At 49.7% G+C, this 25,850-nt stretch overlaps 1 protein-coding gene across 1 annotated transcript in view; it reads left to right on the top strand.

The window, feature by feature from the left end:
• Window positions 1-25,850, top strand: part of LOC124505923 (guanylate cyclase D-like) — a 105,801-nt gene that overhangs the window by 48,244 nt on the left and 31,707 nt on the right. The window contains exons 3-4 of the mRNA XM_047071976.1: window positions 20,687-20,767; window positions 23,020-23,748. Coding sequence (XP_046927932.1) covers window positions 20,687-20,767; window positions 23,020-23,748 — 810 coding nt within the window. The remainder of the gene's footprint in view (window positions 1-20,686; window positions 20,768-23,019; window positions 23,749-25,850) is intronic.

Below are 25,850 nucleotides of genomic sequence, written 5' to 3' on the forward strand. Positions count from 1 at the left end.
GAACAGAGTTTCACAGAAGCTATGCAGCAGGAACACTTATCTTGTTCCTGATTTTAAAGAGGATTTTTAAAAAACAACTCACTATTGAATCTATTTGCTGGTGGAGGTTTTATAGGTATTCTTTGTGAGGTTTAGGAAGCTTCTCTCTCTTCCGAGTCTAGGAGATTTTTGTTTGTTTCATCATGAATGAACATTGAATTGTGTTGAATCCTTTCTTTCCCCATCTATGAGATGAAAATGCGGCTTTTCTCCTTTAAACTGTTAGTGCTGAATATTAGGTAAGATAAAATTTGGCCAAGATAATACTAGCTTAAACATAAGAGGGGTCTATGCCTTTCTTGCAGACAAGTCTGGAGTAGGCATTCAGGGGTAGGCATTCAGAGGTCAACCAGGCTGGACCTCATGACCCAAGGCGGTGCCCCAGCCACACAGGCTCCTGCGCGGGAGCAAGGGGCCGGCCCCCCGGTTCTCGGGAAAGGCTCCTGGAGTGTGATGCCCTAGACTTTGCTTGTGTTTTCTTTGGGGTTTTCACAAACGCGTTCACAGGTCCTGTAGGCCTCCAACTTTCCCTTACCACACTGACTTTGATTTTGCTATGGAGATGTTTTATGAATCCAGGTTCTTAGTTCCTTGAAGGTTTGGTGTTGTACATGTGAAAAATTCTTCATCTTGAGAGTCTTAATGAAAAATTTTAAAACGATTTCACATTTATAGCAAAGTTGCAACTAGAGTACACATAATTTATTTTTTCCCGAATGAGTATTTTAGTGTTTCCTACAAACAAGGGCATCTTCCTACGTAACCACAATAGGACCATCAAAATCAGGAAATGAACATGTGTACATTACCATAATCTAGCCCTCAGGCCCCATTCAACTTTCTCCAATTGTCCCAATAACGGCCTTTGTGGCCGAACGATCCAGTTCAAAATCTCCTGTTATGTTGTGTTTCTTAGTCTCCTTCACACTGAAACAGTTTCTCAGTCCTTCCTTGACTTTCAGGATCTTGGTATTTTGAAGATTATAGGCCAGTTATTCTTGCCTTGCCCTCGTAGAATGCCCTTCAGTTTTGGTTGGTCTGATGTTCTCTCATGATTAGATTCAGGTTTTGAATCTTTAGCAGGAATATCACAGAAGTGACGCTGTGTTCTCAGTGCATCCTATCAGGCTGCACGTGATTTCAATTTGTCTCATTACTGGTGCTGTTTGATCACCTTCATTGTGTTTGCCAAGCTTCTGCACAGGCAGATTACCGCAGAAAATTATTCCTTTTCCATTTGTAATGAAAACGTATTTTTGTGGGTATTTTGAAATGATATAAATATCCTGTTCCCCATCAAATTCTCCCTCCCTCCTCCTCTCCTTCCTTCCTCCCTGACAATTTGGACGCACGGTTTCTTATTTTATTCAGTGAATTATAACGTTACTATCATTATTTATTTTCATGTACAAAGTGTTCCAGATTAGACAGTGACTTCTGTGTCTCTTTGATATATCCCCATCCTTAAGTACTTCCTCACTTTCCGGAACAGAAGGCTCATCTTGTTCTTTTCCTGCCCCAGGAATAAGCCATTTCTAAAAGGAGCCCTGGATCTTTTTAGAAGCCAAGATCTAGATACTAGGGGTGCTCATCGCTATTGGGGTTTAATTCTCCCAGGTCTTCTCAGTGGAGAGAGCTCAAAGCATATCCATCTGGGGGTGCCTGGATGGCTCAGTCAGTTAAGCATCTGACTTGATTTTTGCTCGGGTCATGATCTTACTAACCATGAGACTAAGCCCCGCATCAGACTCGGAGTTAACAGCGGAGCCTGTTAGCTTGGGATTCCCTCCTGTCTCTCTGCCCCTCCCCCACTTGCATCCACACATGCACTCTCTCTCTCTCAAAATAAACATTTTTTAAAAAGCCTATCTATCTGGAAAACTGTGAGTTCACTCCACTCCCTCCAGTTCCACTCCAACACCACACAGCTAATTCTATATTTTTCTTTCCATATTTATGACCCTCTCCTCCAACAGTGAGAAACATGGCTTCCACGATACTGAGTATGTTTATTTATTTGAGATATAGAACCGATCTCTATAGCCACTGCGCCTTCCTTTGTGTGGACACCCTTCTCACCCTTTCTGTGTTCTGCTACCCCATCCAGGGCTAGTCCCTCATACGGGTCCAGGGGCCTGGCAATGGGAAGTAAAGGTTAACATTTGTTGAATTGATTCACGCAATGCTCAGTCTTTCTTTAGTAACCCTCACCAAGAAATTCAAGGTTTATTCTACCAAAATCTCCTTTAATTTTGAATTGTCAATGAAAAAGAGACCATTTGTTTTCATACCTGGGAAGATAATTTTTTCTTTTTGCTTTTTCTTTTATTCCAGTATAGTTAATGTGCAGTGTTATATTAGTTTCAGGTATACAATTTAGTGATTCAACAGTGCTATATATTACTCGGTGCTCATCACAATAAGTGTATTCTTTTAAAAACATTTCTTTTTAATGTTTATTTTTGAGAGAGAGAGAGAGAGAGAGAGCGAGCATGAGTGGGGGAGGGGCAAAGCGAGAAAGGGAGAGAGACACAGAATCCGAAGCAGCCTCCAGGCTCTGAACCGTCAGCACAGAACCTGATGCGGGCGCAAATGCACAAACCGTGAGGTCATGACCTGAACCGAAGTCAGACGCTCCACCGGCTGAGCCACCCAGGCGCCCCGCGATAAGTGTATTCTTGATCAACCGGGAGGAGAGTTTTATTAATTTTTTTTTCAACGTTTTTATTTATTTTTGGGACTGAGAGAGAGCATGAACGGGGGAGGGGCAGAGAGACAGGGAGACACAGAATCGGAAACAGGCTCCAGGCTCCGAGCCATCAGCCCAGAGCCTGACGCGGGGCTCGAACTCACGGACCGCGAAATCGTGACCTGGCTGAAGTCGGACGCTTAACCGACTGCGCCACCCAGGCGCCCCTTTTTTCTTTCTTTCTTTTTTTTTTTATTAATTTTTTTTTCAACGTTTTTATTTGAGAATTTTAAAAATAATATCAAACAGGGAAAACACACAGTTAAAACTCCCCTTAGAAATCTCATACCCTCAGAAACATTTTGCTGGACTCCTGATTTGAGACCCTTTTCCTCAGCTGCATGCTATTCTTCCACATCTTTGTGAGCAGCGTGCACTACGGCGGGTTACCCGTTCTTGATAACTACGAATTGTGGCGAAGCACACTCACCGTTACAATTCTTTTTTTTTTTTTTTAGAGGGAGAGCATGTGAACAGGGTAGAGGGGCAGAGGGAGAGAGAGAGAGAATCATAAGCAGGCTCCACATTCAGCACAGAGCCCGATGTGGGGCTCAATCCCACAACCCTGGGATTATGACCGGAGCTGACATCAAGAGTCAGATGCTCAACTGTCTGAGCCACCCAGGCACCCCCCACTCTCCCAGTTCTGATGCTCCTACTCCATATGGTCCCCGATCTAGATACGTGGTGACCTCTGGTATCTCTTGTTCACAATTAGACCATGTCCTACTTTGCTGTCAGCTGATATTTCTTACACCTGCTAGTGTCCTCCCTTCTGATTTCAGGTCCTTCCCTTCATGTCCTCCCTTCTGATTTACTCTTTGTTAATCTGAAGAGGTCTGAGGAACCAAATCACTGAACCCAGCAAGAATGCGAAAATAGATATCATTGCATTCAGACTTATTCAGCCCAAACCACGGCCCCGGTTTCTCTGGCTGGAACTGGGACCTAGGACCTGGGACCTGAGTCAGGCGGGAGGCCCTTGGCTCTGTGGGCCACTGTTAGACCCCCAAATGAGGAAGAGGCCAGGAGTCCAATGCTCTGAGTGCCCGGGTCTCCCTGCCACAGAGGCCTGGTCTGCGGCCAGACCCCAGGCCTACCACCCCCTCTCTTCTTGCCCTCCTCCCCTTTGGGGTTTCTGTTAGCCTGTCATCTTTTCTGCAGGTTTCTTTCTCTTTTCACCATCTTTGTCCCCTGTATATTAAGCTTGATTCTGCCACTGGCTTGCTGGGCCTCGATTTCCTCCTCAGGAAAATAGAGGGAGGGTCGAATGTAGATTTTAAGGCCCTCCTGGCTTTGCCTTCTCCTACCTCCCATCTCTGCCGTCTCTCTTTCCCTGTCTACCTAGCATATACTCTTTCCCTTCTGCCTCTGATTCTCTTAGAATTTCTCTCCTTTCTCTTTCTGTGACTTTAGTCTTTGCTGTGACTCTGAATATCTACCTCCTATCTTAATTTTTCTTCCTTGAATCTATTTCTTTTTTTTTAATGTTTTAAAATTTTATTTATTTTTGAGAGAGACAGAGACAGCATGAGTGGGGAGGGGCAGAGAGAGGGAGGGAGAGGGAGAGAATTCCAAGCAGGCTCCACACTGTCAGCACAGAGCCCAACGTGGGACTCGAATCCGTGAAACTGTGAGATCACAACCTGAGCTGAAACCGAGTCAGATGCTCAACTGACTCAGCCACCCAGGCACCCCTCTTGAACCCATTTCTTTCTCCTTCTTCCTTTCTCTGTTTCTAGTGCTTCCAACTCTACAGTTAGAAGTATAGACTCTGTCCCTCTCTGCCCTGCTCTCTGGCTTTCTACCTCTTCCTTGTCTGTGACAACTTTGTTCTGAATTCTGTTTCTCTTTCTGATCACTGATCCCCAGTTCCCTGCCCCGCTTTGTTTTCTCAGCCTATTTCTGAACCAGTGTTTCTGGGTTCCCCCCCCCTTCCTTGTCCCTGCCCAGAGTCCCCTTTCCCATCCATGCCCTGGCCTGGGGCTGGGAGCTAGGTGCCACTGCCACGCGGTCCCTACCAGAGCCAGGCTCCTCCCTGTAATGGAAACAGCAGCTGTGAGGCTGGCCCCAGCGGGCATGTTGGGCCCTGTTGGCTGCCTTTGTCTCAAAGAAGGCTCATAAAGTCTCACACAGCACTCAGAGAGGACGTCCAATCCTGTCACAGCCCAGACCCAGATAGTGGGCATCGACTGCACCAGCAATCCCAAACTATATGCATGCACGCACACGCACACACACACACACACACACACATACACACACAAGCACGGCTGGGGCATGAGCACTGGCAGTCATTTCTCATCAGGAACTGCTGCTGGCACTCAGGTTCTTGTAAACAGTGTTTCCTCTCTTTGAAGTCTACTCTGGCCTTAATTGCAAGTTTCCAGTCCTTGGAATGTTCTCCTTGTAGACATGGATCAAGACTCAGTAGGGAGAGAGAATTCTGACTTACCCGAGGGTTAGGATCTGGCTTGATTACCATCAAACCCGCAGGGATTTCACCTTGCAGTCCGGACCTATGCTTTCCAGAATCCAGACCTCACAGACATTTACTGAGCATCTCCCTACCCGTGCCAGGGGCACCTGTCACCCCACACAAGCCTCGCGGCAGTCTTGAGAGGCAGGTGCAAATGTCCTCCGTTTCACAGGTGAGGAGGCTTAGGCTCCCAAGGTCACAGGCCCATCAGGAAGAGTTTTCAACCCCGTACAAGTCTAGCCTGCTCACTCTGTCCTCCACCCACTGTGACAACCCGAGGATGCGAATGTGGCAGTGGGAAGAGAAGCCAAGAGACCCTTTGAAGCAGACCTGGATGGATGGTTCTAGTCCTGGAGAAGACACAACAGAAATAAAGTGAGATCTGCTATCCAGAAGCTGCCATAGTATTATTGGATTTCTGACCCCAAAGGTTGAGATCTCCTTTTTAGGGGGGAAGGAGTGTGACCGTCAGGGTTGGGGACAGGCCACATCACATGTAGTGTGTCCTTAAAGGAAGCAAAAAGTGCCCAAGAGGTGGGTGGGCTCAGATGTCAAGGTGGGAAGCAGCAGGCTGCCTGCTTGGAGGCAGCTGCTGGTGGTCTTCTAGCACAGGGAAGAGTGGCCTCCTTCCCGACTCGCTGCCCAGGACCCCTTGATATGTAGCCACAGGGGGCTCCTTAGGCCTCCGTGGCCTAGTGTCTGCTTTGTGCATTCAGTTCTGTTCCCAGCTCATGGTTAATTCTACAGACACCGTGCCAGACCTGCCCTGTCTAGGGTCCTGAGCCCATGGACAATAATTTGATAGCAATTCGGGCTGCAAAATCTCAGCCTCACGCCCTCCAGGGCACTGGCAGGGGCCCATGTGACAAGCGTGGCTCACTTTCTCATCACATTGTGGGTTTTGCTCTTCTCGGTTCTCCCGGCTACTCCTCACCATTCGCTGCTGGCTCTTTGTCCACAGGCGGGTCTCCACCAAGCTGCCCTCTGTTGCTTCGGCGCCGCTCAATCAGTTTGCTGGAGATCGGGGTGAAACGGTGGCCCGCGGGCTCGATGTCCGGCACGCGCGTGAGGAGGGAGGGGCCGAGGTTGCCCAGGCCACAGGGTCCACTCCAAAGCGTTGTTCCCACCTCCTCAGGGGCTTCCGCCCTCCACTAGGCTGCAATCCTCCGCCTTCCCCACGAGCTTAGAACAGGGGCCCTGGCTTAGTGGTCCCGTCTCCTAGTATCAAAGATGGGGCTGGCGCCGAGTGGGACATCAGAAAGTGTTGATGTCACAGGCGAATGAAGACGCGAGTCTCAACAAGCTGGATCCGCGAATAGGATGTGCCCAGAGGAGCTTTATCAGAAACGAATGCAAAGATCCCGCTCGAGCCCGGGACGGGGAGTTCTGCCACCCGTCATGGTGGCAGAGGCTGGCAGACCCTCCAGGTGGCGGAGGCTGGCGGCTCACCCTGACGAGCAGCACTGGGGGCTCCTGAAACCCGAGTCGGTCTTGGGCCGGGTGTGGTCCCACCCAGCTCTACCCTGGCCCGCAGCACCTTGGCGGCTTCTAGATGCTGCCTTACGAGAAGAAGAAGGGCAAAACAAAGCATCCCTGCTCTGCCTTGGGGTCCTGTCCCCAAAAGGGAGGCCTGTCCTGCGCAAGCCGCTTTCAGAAATAGCAGCACCGCAAGTGTGGACCACCTTCTTGCTCAAGACCAAGGCCACGGCCCAGGCTAGGGCACCGGCTTACCACTGGGAGCCCCCTTGCTGTTGTGGTCTGGCTGGACACTTCCTCAGCCTGGCCAGGCCGCTGGCTCCAGGGAAACATGGCATTGGTTTGCTGTTTATGTCTTTGAAGCCGTATGGAACCGGGCTTGGCTTTCTGCAGGGGACGGCCTGTTGACACAAGCCCAGTCTGAGGCAGGGTGAGCCAGGCCTGGTCCCTGCGATAAATCCCTGGCAGGGAGCAGGAGTGACCACAATACATAAAATAAATGCCAGAGGAAAAACTCCTGAAGTACCCGCCGAGATGGCAAATGCACACCCAGCTGCCAGAAGACGGGCAAGTCAAGTTCCACATGAAAGTCTCAATTTCCCAGGGCACCTGGGTGGCTCAGTCAGTTGAGCCTCTGACTTTGGCGCAGGTCATTATCTTGTGTCTCGTGGGTTCGAGACCCACGTCCGGCTGGGCTTGCCGCCGTCCGCATGGAGCCCACTTCAGATCCCTTGTCCTCCTCTCTCTGCTCTTCCCCCACTTGCACTCTCCCCCCAAAAACATTTAAAACAAAATCTCAATTTCCCACATTAATGAGGTGCACCTGGAGCTCCTAGCCTGGCTGTGAAGGGGGGGGATCAGGTATCTACTCATCATGACAGGGTGGGCTTCCTTACCTCAGTGTCTCCAAGAATCTCCCTAGCCTCAGAGCAGCTTCCCGCCCCCAAGTCTTCCACACTCACCTAGAACTGTCTCTATTCCCCAGAACGGCTTTCATCCTAATACAACTCTCTATTTTCATAGAAATCTCCTTAGGATCCTTAGAGACCACCTCGTACTTGCTGGGTGGCCTCAGGGAGGGCAGACAAATCTCTCTGAGGTTTGCGCACCCCCTAGAGTGCATCTCATTTAATCCTCAGGGCCAGCCTAGAAGGTACACGTATTTTGGGTATCATGTTACAAAAGGGAACCGCTCCGGGGTGTGAGGTACCCCCCAAGGTCCCCCTTACGGGAGGTGGACTCCTGGGTCTGACTCTAGCCTGTGCTCTTTGCTCCTCGCCCTGCACCCCTATGGACTCTGATGTCTTTCCCTCCGTCGCCACCCTGCCAGGGCTGCGGACAATATGCGGGCCAGGCCCCCTGTGGGCTACAGTGCCCTCCTGCAGGGCCAAGAAAGGCTCCTCTGCCAATTGTTGGAGCCTTGGTGCCCTCTGCTGGATAAAGACTGAAATACCAGCCTGAGTCCACACCGGTACATGGTCTTTCGAAAGAACCCTTATTTCTTCATCCATCCATCTGCGTCCATCCTTCCATTCACCCGCCCACCCCAGTTTTTCTGACGTCCTGCAGCATCACCCTCACTCCCAGGGGCCCCCCTGAAGCACCCCCAGCTCGGGCTTTACACCTGGCTTTGCGTGGGCCTCAGTGACGGAAGAGCAGGAGACGAGGAAGCCCCACACCGTGTGCCTCTTTCTTGCTTGTCACATCCACTGTATACTTCGTCCTCACGACAACCCTAAGGATTCCGAGGATACAATACAATACAACCTACAACAATACGACACACACATATTATCTAGCTGATAAGTGCCAGGCAGGGTCTTGGGGACCCAGGAATGAACAAGACAGGGGAGGTCTGTCCTATCTCACAGGAGTGTAATGGCTAAATAGATTATCACACGCCAAGCACCTAGAGCAGTTCTAAACATAACGTGCACTGGGTGTTGGCTATTGTCATTATCCTGACTGTTGGCTATTTATTGGTACTTTCCGTTTGGTGATGCTTCCTGACTCTCCAGGGCTGATGAAGACGATGGGGGGCAGGATTGTTCTGTGGGCAGAGTGGAGAACAGGGACGCAGGTGTTGAGGCCGGAGGGAGGCTGGACAGAAGCCTTAACAGCCAAGCAGCCCCACATCAGGGCAGCTGGCCCAGGGACAGTGAGTGGTTCACCAGTGGACGTGTGCAAGCAGGGGTAGAGATACTACAGGGCGTTCCTTCCCTGTGTGAGAGGCACAGAGACCATTTCCAGCTTCTTCCTCAGCTGAAGGCTTCCATTTCTCCAGGGGGAACAGATGGAGTGGATCCTAACGCTCCTGTAGAGAGCACCCCTTCCCAAGATGAAGAAGCATCAGGCCACCTCCTGGTATCAACCCTGATGCCAGGCGACAAGCCCTCTGCTTGTGACTCAGTCTCCACCAGACCCTGGGAGACCAGTGGAGACCTTGCCAGCCTTCCCGGGAACTGCCTCCTGGTCCTAGACATGCCGCCACCCTTATAACTTGCTTCAGGCAAGCTGCCTGGCCGATGCTGCGTGCCACAGACACAAACCCTCCCTGCCGGCCTCTGCCCGAATTGCAGATTCACGAGCAACATAAGTGGCTGTTGTCATGCTAAGACTTTAAGTGTGAGGGTGTTTCCCAGCAGTAGATAATTAGAGCGTCACACGGCACTGTGCTGGTCTCCCCAAGAATTCAGAGATCAAATGCTTATAGCATGTATGGATGCGTCTTGCATAAGCCAGGTCACTTTGTACAAGTTACATACCTTTCCCGAATCCTGTAAAATGGGCACAACGATAGTAACATCTTGAAAGTGCAAACGTACTTTCAATGGTAAGGTCTTGAAAATGTATTCCGTGTGCCTCCCCCACCCCCATACTAGCCCCTTGTCTTCAGGGCAAAATTTAAACTACTGAACCTTGTATTTGAGACCCTTTTTCATTCTGTCCCTCCAGCCTCATCCCCTGCCGTGTCCCCAGCCACAGGAAGTCTGCTGCTCTCACGCTCGCACGTCTCCAGACACTTGTTTATGCTGGTCCCACTGCTTCCAATGCCTTCCTCTCCTACCCGCCTGGAGGACTGCTATGGACACCCAAGACCTGGCCGGTGACACCTCCTCCTGGAGCCCTCCTTGCCTCTGCCCAGGCAATTGGTCCCCTCTTCTAAGCTCCGTGTGCACCTTGCACTTTCTTCTGTCAGGGCTGTTATTGCCACGGGACTTTCTCTCTGGAAGCGGACAGCAGACCACGGCCCCATCAGGCATGGAGGCCATTTCTGATCGCAGGGCTGGGCACTAAGGACAAACTAGTTAAAGACAGAGTTGGTCAGATGAGCCCTGGTGACGGCAGGGCCGGAAGGCTGTGGATCTGGCAGACAGCCGGGTAGAATGTGTGGGGCCCTCACTGTGTGGGCCACAGTGAGCAGTGTTTCCTGAGGTCTCTGGATGCCCAGTGCGCGAGGTCCCAAGCCAGAAAGATGGACAGACTCCAGAAATAGCGTCTTCCAGATGGAGATTTGGGCCCAGGCCAGCTCATGAGCGGTGTGTGTTGACCCTCACCTCCTTTCTAGGCACGCAGCCAACATCTGGATGTACCTGCCGCACTCTGGTCTCTGCACATCTGCTTGTGTCGCTCCTTTCTCCCGAGGTGCCCCCTGTGATCTGCTCCTGGGCAAACCTCTCCTTCTTCAAGGCCTGGAAGGACTAAAGCTGTCTGCTCCTGACTCCCTTTGGGGAAAAGTGGCTGCACCGGTGTCTTTCATCTGCCCACCCAGGTCAAGTCTTTACCCCCATCCACCTCTTTGGGCTGCAGGGGGCTGGCCTGTATGCACAACGTCAGCAGGGTCTCTTACCCTCTAGATTCCTCCCTGTAGGATGCTGCAGTCTGGCTGTGCCCTTTCACCTTTCGAGGCAGCTAGCTGTCTTCTGGGCTCCAGAAAACTCTCTCCTCCCTCTTCTTTGGGCCTGGGGAGGCAACAGTTCTACCATTAGCCTCGAGTTACTGCAACACTCTTTATGGCACCCCTGTCATCAGCTTTACAGTAGGGATAATCTCCTTGCTGAGGCAAATGGGATGAGTTCACGGCCTCTGGTAGTGTCACTGTGGCTCAGATGAACATTAGTGGTAGCACGGGTTGCAGTGCAGGTTGGAAGACCAGTCGGCACGTCAAGTGTCCTTGGCACTTGGCCCAGTGGCAACAATACTAGTCATAAAGACGGGGGAGACACCCGGTTTCTTCCTACAGCCCAAGAGAAAATACATGGGAAATAAATGAAAACTTACAATCACATAATTGAGAAGATGCATGAGCCACGGGAGGCTTCCATGAGAGCTTGAAGGAACGAGCCTCTTAGGTCCTGTGACTACCAGAGAGATAGAGCAGGACCAAACCCAAGTTCTGGTGGTAAAGGCTGTAGAGTGACAGCATCCCCAGCCCAGGTGTCTTACATTGCACGTGGGGCACTAACAAGGAAGGAATGGCCACTGGGGAGACATGGTTGGGGCTGAGAATTTTTGACCTGCAAATTTCCCCAAACCTCCTTTGCCAGCCCCTCCCTCCATGTCAGAATGCACCCACTTCTCTGCATGAAAGCCTTTCGGAGGTCGAACCAGGAGGAGTCCTTCTGGAAGCTGATCCTTACGCTCCTGAGAACACACCCTCATTGTTCTTCATGGCCCATAACTGGGGCTTAATCCCAGCATGGCATGGAGGAGAAATACAAAGCCTGTACCACAAGAAGATTGTCTATACAGTGAAATTCTTAGAAGACTTTGTCAAGGAGTGCCTGGGTGGCTCAGTCGGTTAAGCGTCCAACTTTGCTCAGGTCATGATCTCATGGTTCGTCAGTTTGAGCTCCACATTGGGCTCTGCACTGACAGCTCAGAGCCTAGAGCCTGCTTCAGATTCTCTGTCTCTCTCTCTCTGCCCCTCCCCTGCTGTCTCTGTCTCTCTCTCTCTCTCAAAAATAGATAAACATATAAAAAGAAGACTTTGTCAATCTATATTGGCAGGAACCTGTGGGAGTGGATTACAAGGACATTAGACCCAGGGGAAGAATTATAAGGCCTGACGGGACCAAATTCACTGACAAATGCCCTAGTCTGGGATTTGGGGGTTCATTTTTTCATTTGATCACCTAGGAGTGGTTTTAATTGTCTCTAGTTGCCTAACTGAAATTTGAACACGATGATGATCTCACTGGATGAGGTGGAAATGCCAGAACTTCCTTAGAATTCTGTGTAGGAAAGAGTCTAAAGTCTCAGGAAAGTAAACATGTTGAAACAGATCTATTATACACAAGCTGCTCACACCCCTAGGAGAAGCTGGAGCACGCTCCCTTCACTAAAGAAAGTATGAGGAACTCACTCATGGCAGCAGGTGGTGGTGGCAGAGTGAACTCATATTCTTTTCTGTGAACAACTTCTATCCATTTAAGAAGCAGTTAATGACTTGCTCCTGGCCCTGGTAGAGATGGAAACAGACACATTACAGACACTCAGTGACTGTGCTACCAGAATTGACAAGTGAACTGGGTGTTATCTGACGCACTGAACCATAATATTGACATGCACAGAACCATTCCTTAATAAAATGGAGGTGGCAGATATGACCAAGCAGGTGGCTGAGGCTCCCATGGTACCTGCTCCTGTTTCTGCCACTTCTCCCTCAACCCACACCCATGACCTTATTGGGAATTCCTTATTACCAGTTAGTGGAGGAGGAAATATCCATCCATCATTCAAGGATGGATATCATGATACTCTGGCATTGGCCAGGAGTGGATGGAAGCTACATTACAATCCCCAACCAAAGCTGGCTTTGAAATACAAGTGGTGAAGGGAAATCTCCCCAGTGGGCAGAACTTCAGAGGATCCCTCCAGTTGTCCATTTTGTGCAGAAGGAGAGATGGCCTGAGGTCTTAGTTCACTTTGACTCATGGGTAGTTGATAATGGGTCATCTGGATGGCCAAGGTCTTAGGCCATCCTAAGGATAGGAAAATTGGTGTCAATGAGGTATGTGGATGCATCTCTCTGAATAGGCACGGGGTGTGAATGCCCCACCAGAGGGGTATCTATGACAGAGGAAGTCTTCAATACTTAGGTGAACAAGATGAGCTGTGGCTCTCAGTCAGCTGCTTTCCAGCCACCCCAAATGCTTGTTCAATGGGCCCACATCCAGAATGGCCACAAGAACCAGAATGGAGGCTGCGTGTGGGTTCCATAACATGGACTTCCATGGTTCATCTGACTATTGCCACAGCTCAGTGCCCAGCCTGCCAACAGCAGAGGCCACACCAAATGCACAGACTGGCACCATTTCCTTGGGGGGAGGGATCAGCCAGCTACCTGTTATATCAGATCTCTCCCCTCACAGAGGAGGCAACCCTTTTTTCTACTCGCAGAGATAGGAATAGAACTATGCGTAGATTTGCTTTCCTTGCCCAGTGCTTTTGCCAGAACTGTTATTCCTGGGTTTGCAGGAGTGCCCTATATTACCATAGGTGTTCTACAACAATGATCTGACTAGGGGCACATCTGACTGCAGAGGAGCTGCAGCAGGTGGCTCACTGGTTTGGCTTCATCTCCCATCATCCAGAAGCATTTGGCTTGATGGACCTGTGGACTGGTCTGTTGAAGGTTCAGTTATAGAATGAGCTAGGAGACACTAGCTTGTACTCACAGGATGCAATATATGCTTTATACTAATGGCCAAGTGCGTGGTCTTCCTGTAGACAGAATGAGCAGGTTGGGAACCAAAAAATGAAGAGGAGTGGCCTCTCGCTGGGAGAGTGTTTGCTGCCACCTGTGCCCGATCTTGAACTTGGCAGCTTGGAGCTCCCTGTGTCTAGGAGAGGAACAGCTCCACCAGAGAACGCAGTAATTCATCTTAGGAATTGGAAGTTGAAACTGCCCCTTGACCATTTCGAGATCTTCATGACCCTGAATCAATAGGCAGAGAAGGAAGTCACACTATATAAGCCAAAGCGATGGGTCCCCATTGCTATGAGGAAATGTCATTGTTGCCTCACAATGGAGAAGGGAGGACTGTGACTGGCACCCAGGACATTAAAGGAGGAGCCTGTCAGTCCTCCCTTGCCCAGAAGTCCCGGTCAATAATCAACGGAGCAACCCAGTAAAGAGCAGACCACTGAGGACTCAAGATTTTTTAGGAATGAGGGTTTGGATCCCTATACCAGGTGGAGAAGCCCCACGTGAGGTGCTGCAAGAGGATGAGGGGGACATAGTATAATGACAAATGGAGGCAGCTCTGATTAGCACTGTATTTTTGTGTTTTATTTTATTATTTTTTTAGAGAGAAGGAGAGAGAGCATGCGTGCTCCTACATGTGAGTGGGAGAGGGGCAGAGAGAAAGAGAAAGAGAGAATCTCAAGCAGCCTGTGCACCCAGCACGAACCTGACGTGGGGCTCAATTTCACAACACTGAGATCATGACCTGAGCTGAAATCAAGAGTCAGACGCTAAACAGATTGAGCCACCCAGGTGCCCCTGATTAAGCACTTTAGATGACCAATCAGCTATGGAGATGGGGACTGTAGCAGCCACGCGTTATGTAAATTGCTTCTTTTGTACCCACTTTCTTATATAAAGAACACTAGTAGTGACTAATGTTTTTTTTAAATGTTTATTTATTTATTTTTAAGAGAGGAGAGAGAGAGCGAGCGAGCATGAGCAGGGGAGGGGCAGAGAGAGAGGGGAAGACAGAGAATCCCAAGCGGGCCCTGCACAATCATCACAGAGCCTAATGTGGGGCTCAAACTCATGCACCATGAGATCATGACCTGAGCTGAAGTCAAGTGTTGGATGCTCAAAAACTGAGCCCCCCAGGAGCCCCATGACTAATGTGTTAGTCTCAAGTGGTTGCAAGGTGAATTGACAGTACCTTGTTAATATGGTAGCCAATGAGACTTTGCACGTCTATCTTAGGGACAAGACTTCACTGGATGAAAGACAGGAATGAATGCTGAGAGGCAAAGGGGTGGACTGTGCCACATACCTTCTCCTTGCCTGCCAGGTGATCTCTTCCCCTCGCCTACTCTGACCTGGAGGCTGGCTTGCGCGGGAAACACCATCAAACCTCTATGCCTGCCAGCTTCTGCTTGGGTTTGACCAAGGAGAGACCTGGAGGATCAAGAAGAGTGAGATCAAGATATTTGTTTCCATTGCTGCTTCCATGCAGGATTGTCTTGGGTTGGCTGTATCCCTCAACCAAAAGTCATTGCCCCCATCAAGGCAGCCTTCTCTCATAACTTTACCCTTCCCAGGTCTGGTAACTGTGCCCTCCCTTCCCTTTGGGGCCAAGAACGGTAGCAGCTCTGCTGCTGCTAACCCCAGTTTATAGCACAAGCTCTACATCCTTCTGTTAATAATTCTTTGGTAAATAAATCCTCCCGGGATTATCCTAATTTGCATGTGCCTCTGCTTCTAGCTGAGATCCTGACTGCCATAATCTTCTTTCTTTAAACATCCCCCTTTCCTGTTTCAAGGGCACTGAACACTTTCTGTTTTGAATCATGTGATCTGTATCTGCATCTAGTCAGTGCTCGGTAATGGTGATGATAGTGATTATTATTAGTAATGTTCATCATTTACCGAATGCTTTAACACTCACTCATAGCTTCCTAGTGAGGTAGATATTATAATAGTATCACTGTTTATTGATAAGGAAATTGAAGCTCAGAGAAGCTAAGTGACTTGCTTAGGGTCACTCAGAGAGTATTATGGTTGAGGATTTTAACTGAAGTCTGTGGAGCTCAGAGTTCCCTCCTGGTTACTGTTGCCAGGATGGGTTTATCCACTCTGAGATAGGAACTGTTTGTTCCTTCCATCCAAATACTGTCCCCAGTGATTGTTTATGTCCCCACGTGTCTAAAAGTAAACCTTCGTTCTCTTGGAGCAAATCATCTTGTTGTCTTTGTTACATAGCAGATACCCCGTGTTGGAAAATCCTAGCAAGTCTGTATCTACCATCAGTCCTTTAGTATGAGAATGACCTTCATGTGACCTTCCTAAGAGATTTTAGACTACAGAACAAGGTCCTGCCCGGAGTATGGCAGGGAGTAAGAGGGAGATGATAGAAATTAGGGATGGAGTGTGGAGGGAAGGAAAGAAGATGGTTCTGGCTCTCCCCTTAGCAAAGTCATAAAGCAGATGATTACAATTTTCATAGGGAAGCTTGGGTTCTGGTTCTAGCCCTGACCCAGCTTGCTGTGGAATGAACTCTCCAAGGCTGTCAGTTTCTTTCACTATTATATGCCTAAGGTATAGTTCTAAGGTAGCCTTCACAGCTCCTACCTCCCAGTATTTGTGCCCTTGTATAACGTCTCCCTGTGAATGTGACTGGACCCGTGACTTCCTTTGAACCAATAGAATATAGTAAAGAATATGGTATGGTGTTACTCTGCTGATTAGGTTGTATTAGATTATGTTATGTTTTCTAAGACTCTTGCTAGCAGACTCGTTACTGGCTTTGAAGCGGCAAGCTCTCATGAATCCGACAGCCAACGATCTGAATGATTTTGGAAGCAGATCCTTCCCTAGTTGAGCCTCCAGATGAAAACTCAGCCTTGACCAATGTCCTGATTGTGGCCTGTGAGACCCTAACCTGGAGTCCTGCTAAGCTGCACCCACACCTATGACCCTCAGAAACTGAGATAATACACATGTGTTGTTTTAAGTCACTAAGTTTGTGGTAATTTATCATACAACATAGAAAACTAACACAATGCATGATTTTTCAAAACACTGGTTATATTTTTAAAAATTATTATACTGAATGCTAAAAATGATTTGGTGAAAGTTGTATACCTACATTGTTAATTGGTATGAACATTATTTTCTCTTATTATGAAAGTTCTTAAACACAAGCAAAAGTAGGAAGAAAAGTTGCAATGAACCCAAATACAACCATAGCCTAGATTCAAAAATTAAGATCTTTTCATATTTCATTCATCACTCACCTTTTGTATAATAATTTCAAAATAGATCCCAGACATCATGTCATTTCCCTCTACATAATTCAAGTATGCAGAGTTGGAAACAAATGACAAATTTCTTTACATAACCACCTTGCCATTATTTCACCTAAAAATCTTAAGAATAACCATGTATCAGCTAATGCTCAGGCAATATGCAAATGTCTCCAATTATCTAAAGAATATCTTGGCATTAATACATTACAATATGAAGCAATATGTAACGTACCTTAAAGGTGTTGTTATTCTTTGATCTAGTATGGCTATTACTGAGAGTTTATCATAAAGAAAAAATTTTAAAGATGATAAAAGCGTGATATCTATTAAAGAATTATTCATAATGGTGGGAAATTGCAAGCAACTCAGATATATAGTATATAGATCAGGATACACTCTGGAAAACAGAGTCCTCATCAGTACTTTCAGTAGTGGGAAGTTGGAGTGGGAGAGTGATTACAAAGGTGTTGGGATATGAAGCAGTTCAGAGATTGGCAACAGCAGGAAGTCTCTTCCACCCCTGGTCGGGGAGGGACAAAAAGAAGAAGGAGGTGGTAGTACTTAAGCCCAGACATTGGAGCCACATCAGGAGGGGTGTTTGACGACGCTAGGACCAGAGAGGAGACACAGCTATCACTGGGACACCTTCCACATGTGGGCGGTGGAGGGGGGGGTTGTCTCCTGGCTTCTATTTTTCTCCTTGCCTCCAGTCTCCTGTCAGGGTCTCCTATTGGCTAAATCCATCCAGAAAACAGTGGCAAGCGATGCTGGGAATGAAGTTTTCAGGATCAGCCCTCCTTGGGACAGAGGCCCCTCCCTAGTCTCCCAATTAGGAGCCCAGTCAGGTTTGGGAAGGTCAGGGAATGGAGCTGAGAGAGCAAACAGGCATAAGTCTGGCACAAAAACAAAGGCCCTAAAATCTGTCCAGGACAAGATTAAGGCTAAAAATATCCCCAAAAAAGGGGCACCTGGGTGGCTCAATCGGTTAAACGTCTGACTCAGCTCAGGTCATGATCTGGCAGTTCATGAGCTTGAGCCCTGCGTCGGGCTCTGTCCTGACAGTTCAGAGCCTGGAGCCTGTTTCAGATTCTGTGTCCCCCTCTCTCTCTCTGCCCCTCCCTTGCCCATGCTCTGCCTCTCTCTCTCAAAAATAAATAAACATAAAACAAAACAAAACAAAATAAAAATATCCAAAAAAAGAGAATTACTAACTTGTGACACATCCACCCGGTGTGTTCCTTGACCATTGAAATTATAAACATGAAGATTGTGCAGCAGTATAGAAAATACTTATACTGAATTATAATACATTATTACCCCCCTTTACCTTTCTTTTTTTATATCACCTATCACTTTCTAAAGTAAAAAATAAACCTAATTATTTATTATGTTTCTTTTTTTTTTTTTAATTTTTTTTTCAACGTTTATTTATTTTTAGGACAGAGAGAGACAGAGCATGAACGGGCGAGGGGCAGAGAGAGAGGGAGACACAGAATCGGAAACAGGCTCCAGGCTCTGAGCCATCAGCCCAGAGCCCGACGCGGGGCTCGAACTCCCGGACCGCGAGATCGTGACCTGGCTGAAGTCGGACGCTTAACCGACTGCGCCACCCAGGCGCCCTATTATGTTTCTTTTTGGTTGAATCTCTACCCATGCTAGAAAGTTCGCTCTTGAAGGGGAAAGCAATTTTGCTTTTTTGGTTTGTTGATGTGTCTTAAGTGGACAGTGCCTTTATTCATGTTAGCATGAATAAAGTGATGTGAAGAAAGCAAAATACAACACGCACTTTGCAAGGTTGTTGCAAGGGTTAAATTAGTTGAGATATATAGTTACTAGCACATAGTAAATACTTACTGTACTTAGTAATGGTTAATTTCACCCAGGTTGGAGAAAGCAGACGGAGAAGGAAGAGCTGAATATCCAGGGGACTGTGGTATCTATCTCCACAAAAGGCTTCATCCCAAAAAGGAAGATAGACAAACCACCATTAGAATCCCAAAGAATCAATGTGGCGCGATGAGCAGAAATAGTTGGCCCTGCCACTTACTAGCTCTGTGCCCTTGGTCAGATTACCCAACCTCTCTGGGTAGTGTACTTTCCTTATCGATAAAATTGGAATAACAATAATACTGGATTTTCAGTAATGTTGGTTTCTTTAGTGTTTGCCCATCCTTCCTTCCTCCAGGGAGAACAAGCCTGGCCTGGAGCTGTCCGGAGTGCTGAAGACATCCTCCCTCCCTCAGCTCCTTTCTCCTTCCTTCTCTCCTTCCTTTCCTTGCTTGGCTCCCCAGAGCCCTACCATCTGAACAGATCGAATTTTCCAAGTGAACAGATCGAATTTTCCAAGTGGCTTCTTCACGCCCCTGTTGGGGACAGGAAGGGAATGAGCCATATATGAAGCACTCCCTGGACAGGAGTCCCAGGAAGCTGACAGGCAGCAGGAGTGTTAACTGTAGGGGCTGTGGTGGGAATGAGGAATCTCCAGGCTAGAGTCTTCTTGGAGGGCTTGGCATCTGAGGACACTGGTGCAGCAACCTTAGGACCTGCAAAGAGGCAGTGAGTCAGCCCCAATGAGACAGCATGGCAGGTGGGTCATCGGGGAGCTTGTCCTGAATGAAGGCAAGAAATCGGGTTGGGAGGTCAGCAGGATGACCTTTGGCTACAGGAGCTGAAGAGGTCCCAGCTCTAACAGAAATCCTCCACTCTCCTTCCTTGGGTTCCTATTACCATTTTTATTTTGCTCGTTTGTCTGTTAACATAACCACAGGCATCTTCATCTTTTTGGGTTAGGATACTATGAGTTGACTAATTCCATGAGCCTGGCTCTATGAGCCAAGCACCCTGTGCCTAATCATCGGCATCCATCTCCTAGAGCCTAAAAATACAAACGGTTTCCCCCAGGATGGGGTTGAATTAACCCACAGTGCCGGCACTGTTCACACGCTCCTGGGGGAAGGGCTGGGAGAGGGGACGTGGCCAGCTTCAGAGACAAACACCACCCATTTCCTGATTTTTACTGACAGAACATCAGAGCTGATGGATCTTTGGAGACCTGCACAGCTAAACTAAGCCTTCCCTGTACAGATGGGAAAAGAAGAGCAGAGAAAGGGGTGTGGACCCTGTTCCACAAGTCAGCAGGAGAGCTGGAGCTAAAAGCAGCTCTGCCTGAGTCTTCCTTAAGTCCCTGTATGCCATCAGGGACACTGAGTGTGGCCAGCAGGACTGCAGGGGCTGGGGACCCTGCTGCTGCTTTGTGGGACTGAAGGAAGTCCATATGCCTTTCTGTACCTCAGTTTCCCCATCTGTACACAGGGGAGTTGGTTTAGATGTTCCATCTTCAAGGATCCTTCAGCTGTGGTGGTCTAGGTGTTTGATAAAAGGGTGATTTTTGTCTTTGGCTGGGAGGTAGGAAGCCAAGCTCCAGTCCCAACTCAGCCTTAACTTTTGGTGAGAACTCAGACACGTTGCTGTTCCCCCCCGGAGTCAGTGTGCTTCTCTGAAAAAGAGGGTAAAAGTTCTCTTCTTGGGGCCTCTGGGAAGACAAGGCAAAGCAGTGGATCACAGGTGATTTGGAAAGCACAAATGAGGGGGAGAGGTGCACGTACGCTTATGTTTCCAACCAGAAATGATCAGCTCTCTGTGAGCCCAGAACAAGCCCAGCTGTTCAGAGGGGTTCATCCTGAGCCCCGAGGAAGCAAAGAGACCACTTGGCGCATCATGGCAGAAGCGGAGGGAGGGCACAGAGCGCTCCTCAGAGGCTGGCAGGAGAGGGCCCTCCCCGAGTCGCCGAGCCCTGAGCTGGGAGAACTGTAGCATCACAGGCCTGAAGGGCTCAGCTTGGCCCGCCCTGCAAAAACTGGCTACTGTTACAGATAGGGAGACTGAGGCCTCAAGGGCAGCGGGGGCTGAAACTCAGGCCTCCACCTCCCTGTCTAGCGCTTTCTACACCACAGTACACCTGCCGCTCTTCCAAGATCCCAAGATGGTGATGATGGTGACTGCGATGGCGCTGGGGATGATAACTATTCCACATAGTAAGTACTGTACCTACTTACTTCCGCTTGGCCAGTACCGCTTACTACTTCCTTACCTGCTTGCCACAGTGATATCCTCACCGTAGAGACTTTATGCATTTAGCCCTTGCCACAACTCTGCCAGATAGCTATCATCATCTCCATTTTACAGACAAGAAAACAGAGGCTCAGAGAAGTTAAACGTCTCACCCAGAGTCAGGGACAAATGAGGGATAAAAATCAGGGTTTATTCTTCTGTGTAATTCCAAGGACCTTATTATTCCTCTGAACTGAACATAATTTCTAATGTGCTTCCCTGCACAGACCACGGCTGTTGGCATTGAGAGGGCACCCCCTTACTCTCCTGACATAGACTTCCTTTTTTTTTTTTTAATTTTTTTTTAACATTTATTTATTTTTGAGACAGAGAGAGACAGAGCATGAACAGGGGAGGGGCAGAGAGAGAGGGAGACACAGAATCTGAAACAGGCTCCAGGCTCTGAGCTGTCAGCACAGAGCCTGACGCGGGGCTCGAACTCACGGACCGTGAGATCATGACCTGAGCCGAAGTCGGACGCTTAACCGACCAAGCCACCCAGGTGCCCCCATAGACTTCCTTTTTGAAAAAAATTTTTAAGTGTTTTCTTCATTTTTGAGAGAGAGAGAGAGAGAGAGAGAGTGAGAGAGAGAGAGAGAGAGATAAAGTGAGAGCAGGGGAGGGCAGAGAAAGAGAGACAAAGAATCCAAAGCAGGTCCCTGGCTCCAGGCTTTGAGCAGTCAGCACAGATCTGGACGTAGGGCTCAAACTCACGAACAGTGAGATCATGACCTGAGCCGAAGTCAGACACTTAACTGACTGAGCCACCCAGGCAAGAACTCTCCTGACAAGCACTTCCAAGTGTAGGCTGCTTCCAGCCTGCCTCCTCTGGGAAGCCCTCCATGAGCTCACAGTACCTCCCTATTGGTTCTGCCTACTGCCTGCACTTGTGGTCAACTCTTCTCTTGGCTGGAACCTACCTTCTTACCAGCCTGGCATTTTCTTTTTTTTCTTTCTTTCTTTTTTAATTTTTTTTTTTGAGAGAGAGAGAGAGAGAGAGAGAGAGAAACAGAGGATCCAAAGTGGGCTCCACACTAATAGGGTGATAGCAGAGAGCCCGATGCCGGGCTTGAACCCACAAACCATGAGATCATAACATGAGCCTAAGTTGGATGCTCAACCGACTGAGCCACCCAGGCACCGCCCAGCCTGGCATTTTCTTAAGGGTAAGATGAGATCTTATGCCTTCCTGTGGCCCCCAGAGTGCAAGGCTGCCGGCTGCATGAAGGAGGTGGGAGGACTTAGCTGGGTGCCCCGGATGGGGAACGGACCATGTCAAGGCTGTGGGCAGAGACTGAGCTGGGGTGGCAGGACTGCAGGGTGGACGTCAAAGTCCTGGGACAGAAGGGCGGAGTGGGGGGTCCTCTAGTCCAAATGTCCTGGTCAAGGAGGTTCTGTGTGGGGTGGAGGATGAGTTGGAGAGACTTGTCCTCATCCTGTCTCTCTGCCAACCCCATTCGCAGTCTCCCTTAGTTTCCTCATCTGAACAGTGGAGAGAGAACAGGCCTGAGGGGATCCGAGATGGGACTGTGCCTGCGCTCACCATACCAGGCCTTGCTTGCGCCATAGGGCCCTGGAGTCCAGTGGAGTCAAGTGCCAGGGGATGGGGCTGGGCTTGAGGATAAGGGTCAGGGGAGGCTCACAACGGCCCTGAGCACCGGTCCACCTAGGACGATGAGTGCAGGAAACAACAGTAATAGTAGGTTGAAAGAAGCAGGATTTATTGAACACCTAAGGAAGGACCAGGGACTGCGCTGAGTGCTGCATGTTATGGCACACAACCATCATGGCCACTCCATAAGTAGGCTTTGTTTTCCGCATCCTCACAGAAGAGGGAAATGGGGCTCAGAAGCCTCAGAGACTGGGCTAGGCCCACGAGGATGGAAAGCAGCGAGCCAGGTCTCGCCAGCTCGGACTCTGGAGCCCACGCCGAATGACTGGGCTTCTTCTGCCCAGGCTGTGAGTCAGTCTTGGGGAGGATGTTAGACCCCAAAGCTGGGAGTCTTCGGACATGATGGGTCCCAATCCCTCATTTTATCAATGAGGAGGCTGAGGTTCTGGGGGAAGGTACTGTGTGCCTCAAAGTCATACAGAAAGTAGTGGCAGAAAATGCTAGAAAGCAAACTTTGTTTTTGTCCCCTTTTCCCAGGACTATGGGAGGGATTGTCCCCTGAAGGTTGGTATCGGATGCTGCCACATGGGAAGACGTGCCTGTCCTGCCAGGGCCCGTGGGGGTCCACTCTCAGTCATCCAAGGACAGCCTTTTTCCCACCTCTTCTGTCTGTGGTGCTTTGGGGTGCCATCGGGGCTGGCTTCCTCCCCGATCCGGCCCTTGGGTCAGGGACCTTCACCTTGGGGGTGCTGGGTCCTTGGGACTGTGACCCCATCTTTGCCAGGGCCCTCCCCAGTGTAGCAGCCCAGCTGGCTGTGGACCGAGCCAACCAGGACTCCTCACTGGTGCTGGGCTCGAGGCTGGCTTCCGTGGTCCTTGCCACGGGCTGTGACACCCCTCATGCTCTGGCCACGTTCCTGGCCCACAAGAATACCGTGGCTGCCTTTGTGGGCCCTGTCAATCCTGGTTACTGTCAAGCGGCAGCCCTGCTGGCCCAAGGCTGGGGCAAGACCCTCTTCTCCTGGGCTTGCGGAGCTCCAGAAGGAGGAGGTGAGCCGGTGGCCACCTTGCCTTCGGCTGCCCACGTGCTGCTGTCCATCATGAGACACTTCGGCTGGGCTCGCGTGGCCATTGTGTCCTCCCACCAGGACATCTGGGTGGCCACAGCCCGGCAGGTAGCCGTGACCCTGAGGACGCATGGGCTGCCTGTGGGGCTGGTGACCTCTCTAGGACCTGGGGAGCAGGGGGCCACGGAGGTCCTGGAGCAGCTCTGCCGCGTGGATGGCCTGAAAAGTAAGTGTCCACGGGTGCCTTCCTCGTGTGGGCAGCATGGGCTTCGTATGGCTGCTGGTGGGGAGTTTCCTCAGCATCAGACAGTGGGCTGAGCTCTGGACAACGGCCCTGCATTTCATCTCACAGCAGCCCCCCCGAGCCAGTCCCATTGAGGTCTGTGCTTCACAGCTCAGTGAAGGTAGGTAACTTGCCCAAGTCACACAGCTGGCAGGCAGGGCAGTCGGGTTTTGAGCTCTGATTCAAGTGATGGTTGCGGAGTGGGAGTCAAAGGGCTTTCTTGCCTCATGTCTGGTGTATTGAAGGAAACGAGAGCGTAGGGGTACTTGAGCCCAGGAAGGGAGTTAGAGTCAGAATCACTTTTTTTTTTTCCCAATTAATCGCTTCTTGCATTTATGGAGCCCTACTGTGCTGAGTGCTGGGACACACAGGTGAACCGGACAGATCAGGTGGTGGGTCTCCAGGGGCTGACTAGGTACTGGAGAGACAGCTATATAAGTAATAAGAGACAGGTGGTTACGACAGAGAGCTCAAGGCCATCAGAGGGAACAGAGGCCTGGAGAATGAGAGGAAGTACAAGGCTGGGGCCCTGGGGATCAGAGGAGGCTTCTTGGAGGAGGTGACATTTGCCTGTCTTGAAGGAAGTAGTTAGCTAAGGTGAGGCATGGTGGGTAGACTGTAGAGGAGAGGTAGCACCTGGAAAACAGAAGGGATTTTTTTTTTTTTAAGAGAGCACAAGCTTGGGAGAAGAGCAGAGAGAGAGAGAGAGAGAGAGAGAGAGAGAATCTTAAGCAGGCTCCACACTCAGCATGGGCTCGATCCCACAACCCTGGGATCATGACCTGAGCTGAAATCAAGAGTTGGACACTCAACCCACAGAGCCGCTCAGGCGTCCCCGGAGGGACCTTAAAGTTAATCTAGACTGGGATGATTTCAAACTATGGGTTGTGATCAACAAACCAGTTTAGTGAATCAAGACTAACATTACAAAAGAAGGAAGGAAAGAAAGAAAAGAAAGAAAGAAAGAAAGAAAGAAAGAAAGAAAGAAAGAAAACAGGAGAGAAAGAGAAGAATGAAACAGAATAGATAAAATAGAATGGAATAAAAGTGGAGAATGCGAGAATGCATTGCAGGTAGCAGGGAAAAGTGTTGTTCTGTGAAACTCGCAACCACCATGTTTCTCATTCGAGGGAACCGAAGCCAGTGCCCCCCTGGGGGAGGGCGGGGTGGGCGGACCCCCAAGCTGATGTGGCTGCTGGTTAGTGAGTCAGCCCCAAGTAGGGAGTGAGACCCGGCCCAGGTTAGCCTGCTGCCCATTAGGACCAGTAGCCCACTTCCCTGAGCCCCAGTTCTCCAGCAGGTGAAATGGGGATAGTTGAAACCCACCTCACAGGGTCACAAGGAGCAGATATTTGTGGCTGAGTGCTTTGTAAACACTTCCTTCAGCCAAGAGTCACTGGGCACTGCTCTGTGCCTGACCCTGGCTGGGCTCTGGGGAGGGGGTGGGGAGGAAGCACCCAGGTCCCGGCAGTGAGGAGCTCCGGTCTGGTAGGAGCTGCTTTGCTTAGGGGTGGGGAGGGCTTCAGGGAGGAGGTGATACCAGGGCAGGGCCTGAACATGAGAAGTTGATTGCAGGCGGCGATGAGGAGGAAGGGGTTCCAGGCAGAGGAACCAGCTAGGGCAGAGGAATGGAGGTAACATGTTAATGGGATTAGAAGGATCGGCTCAGTTCTACATGACTGGAGCATGGTGGCAGTGGGTGGGGGACACGTCATCAGACTCCTCCAACCCTTTTGCTGGATACTGAGTTCCAACCACATTGGTGGCTTTCAGGAGCCAGGGGGGCAGAGCGGTTCAGGGCATATTCTCTGGAGTCAGATTGCCAGAGTCTCACTCCTGACCCCACCTCCTGCCAGCTGTGTGCCCTCAGGCAACTCACTAAACCTCTCTGTGCTAGAGTTTCCTCATCGGTGACATGAGGCTAATGACCCCCCCTCCATCACAGGGTTGTGAGGACGAGGACTACTGCAGATAAGGGGCGTAGAACAGTGCCCAGCACACAGCGAGCACGGCTTGCCATCAGTGTGGGTTTTTCCCAGTCCACG

The sequence above is a fragment of the Lynx rufus genome, unplaced genomic scaffold (assembly GCF_022079265.1).
Source record: "Lynx rufus isolate CCGP_SWC_20201006 ecotype Redwood Valley unplaced genomic scaffold, mLynRuf1.p SCAF_9, whole genome shotgun sequence".
Classification (NCBI taxonomy): domain Eukaryota; kingdom Metazoa; phylum Chordata; class Mammalia; order Carnivora; family Felidae; genus Lynx; species Lynx rufus.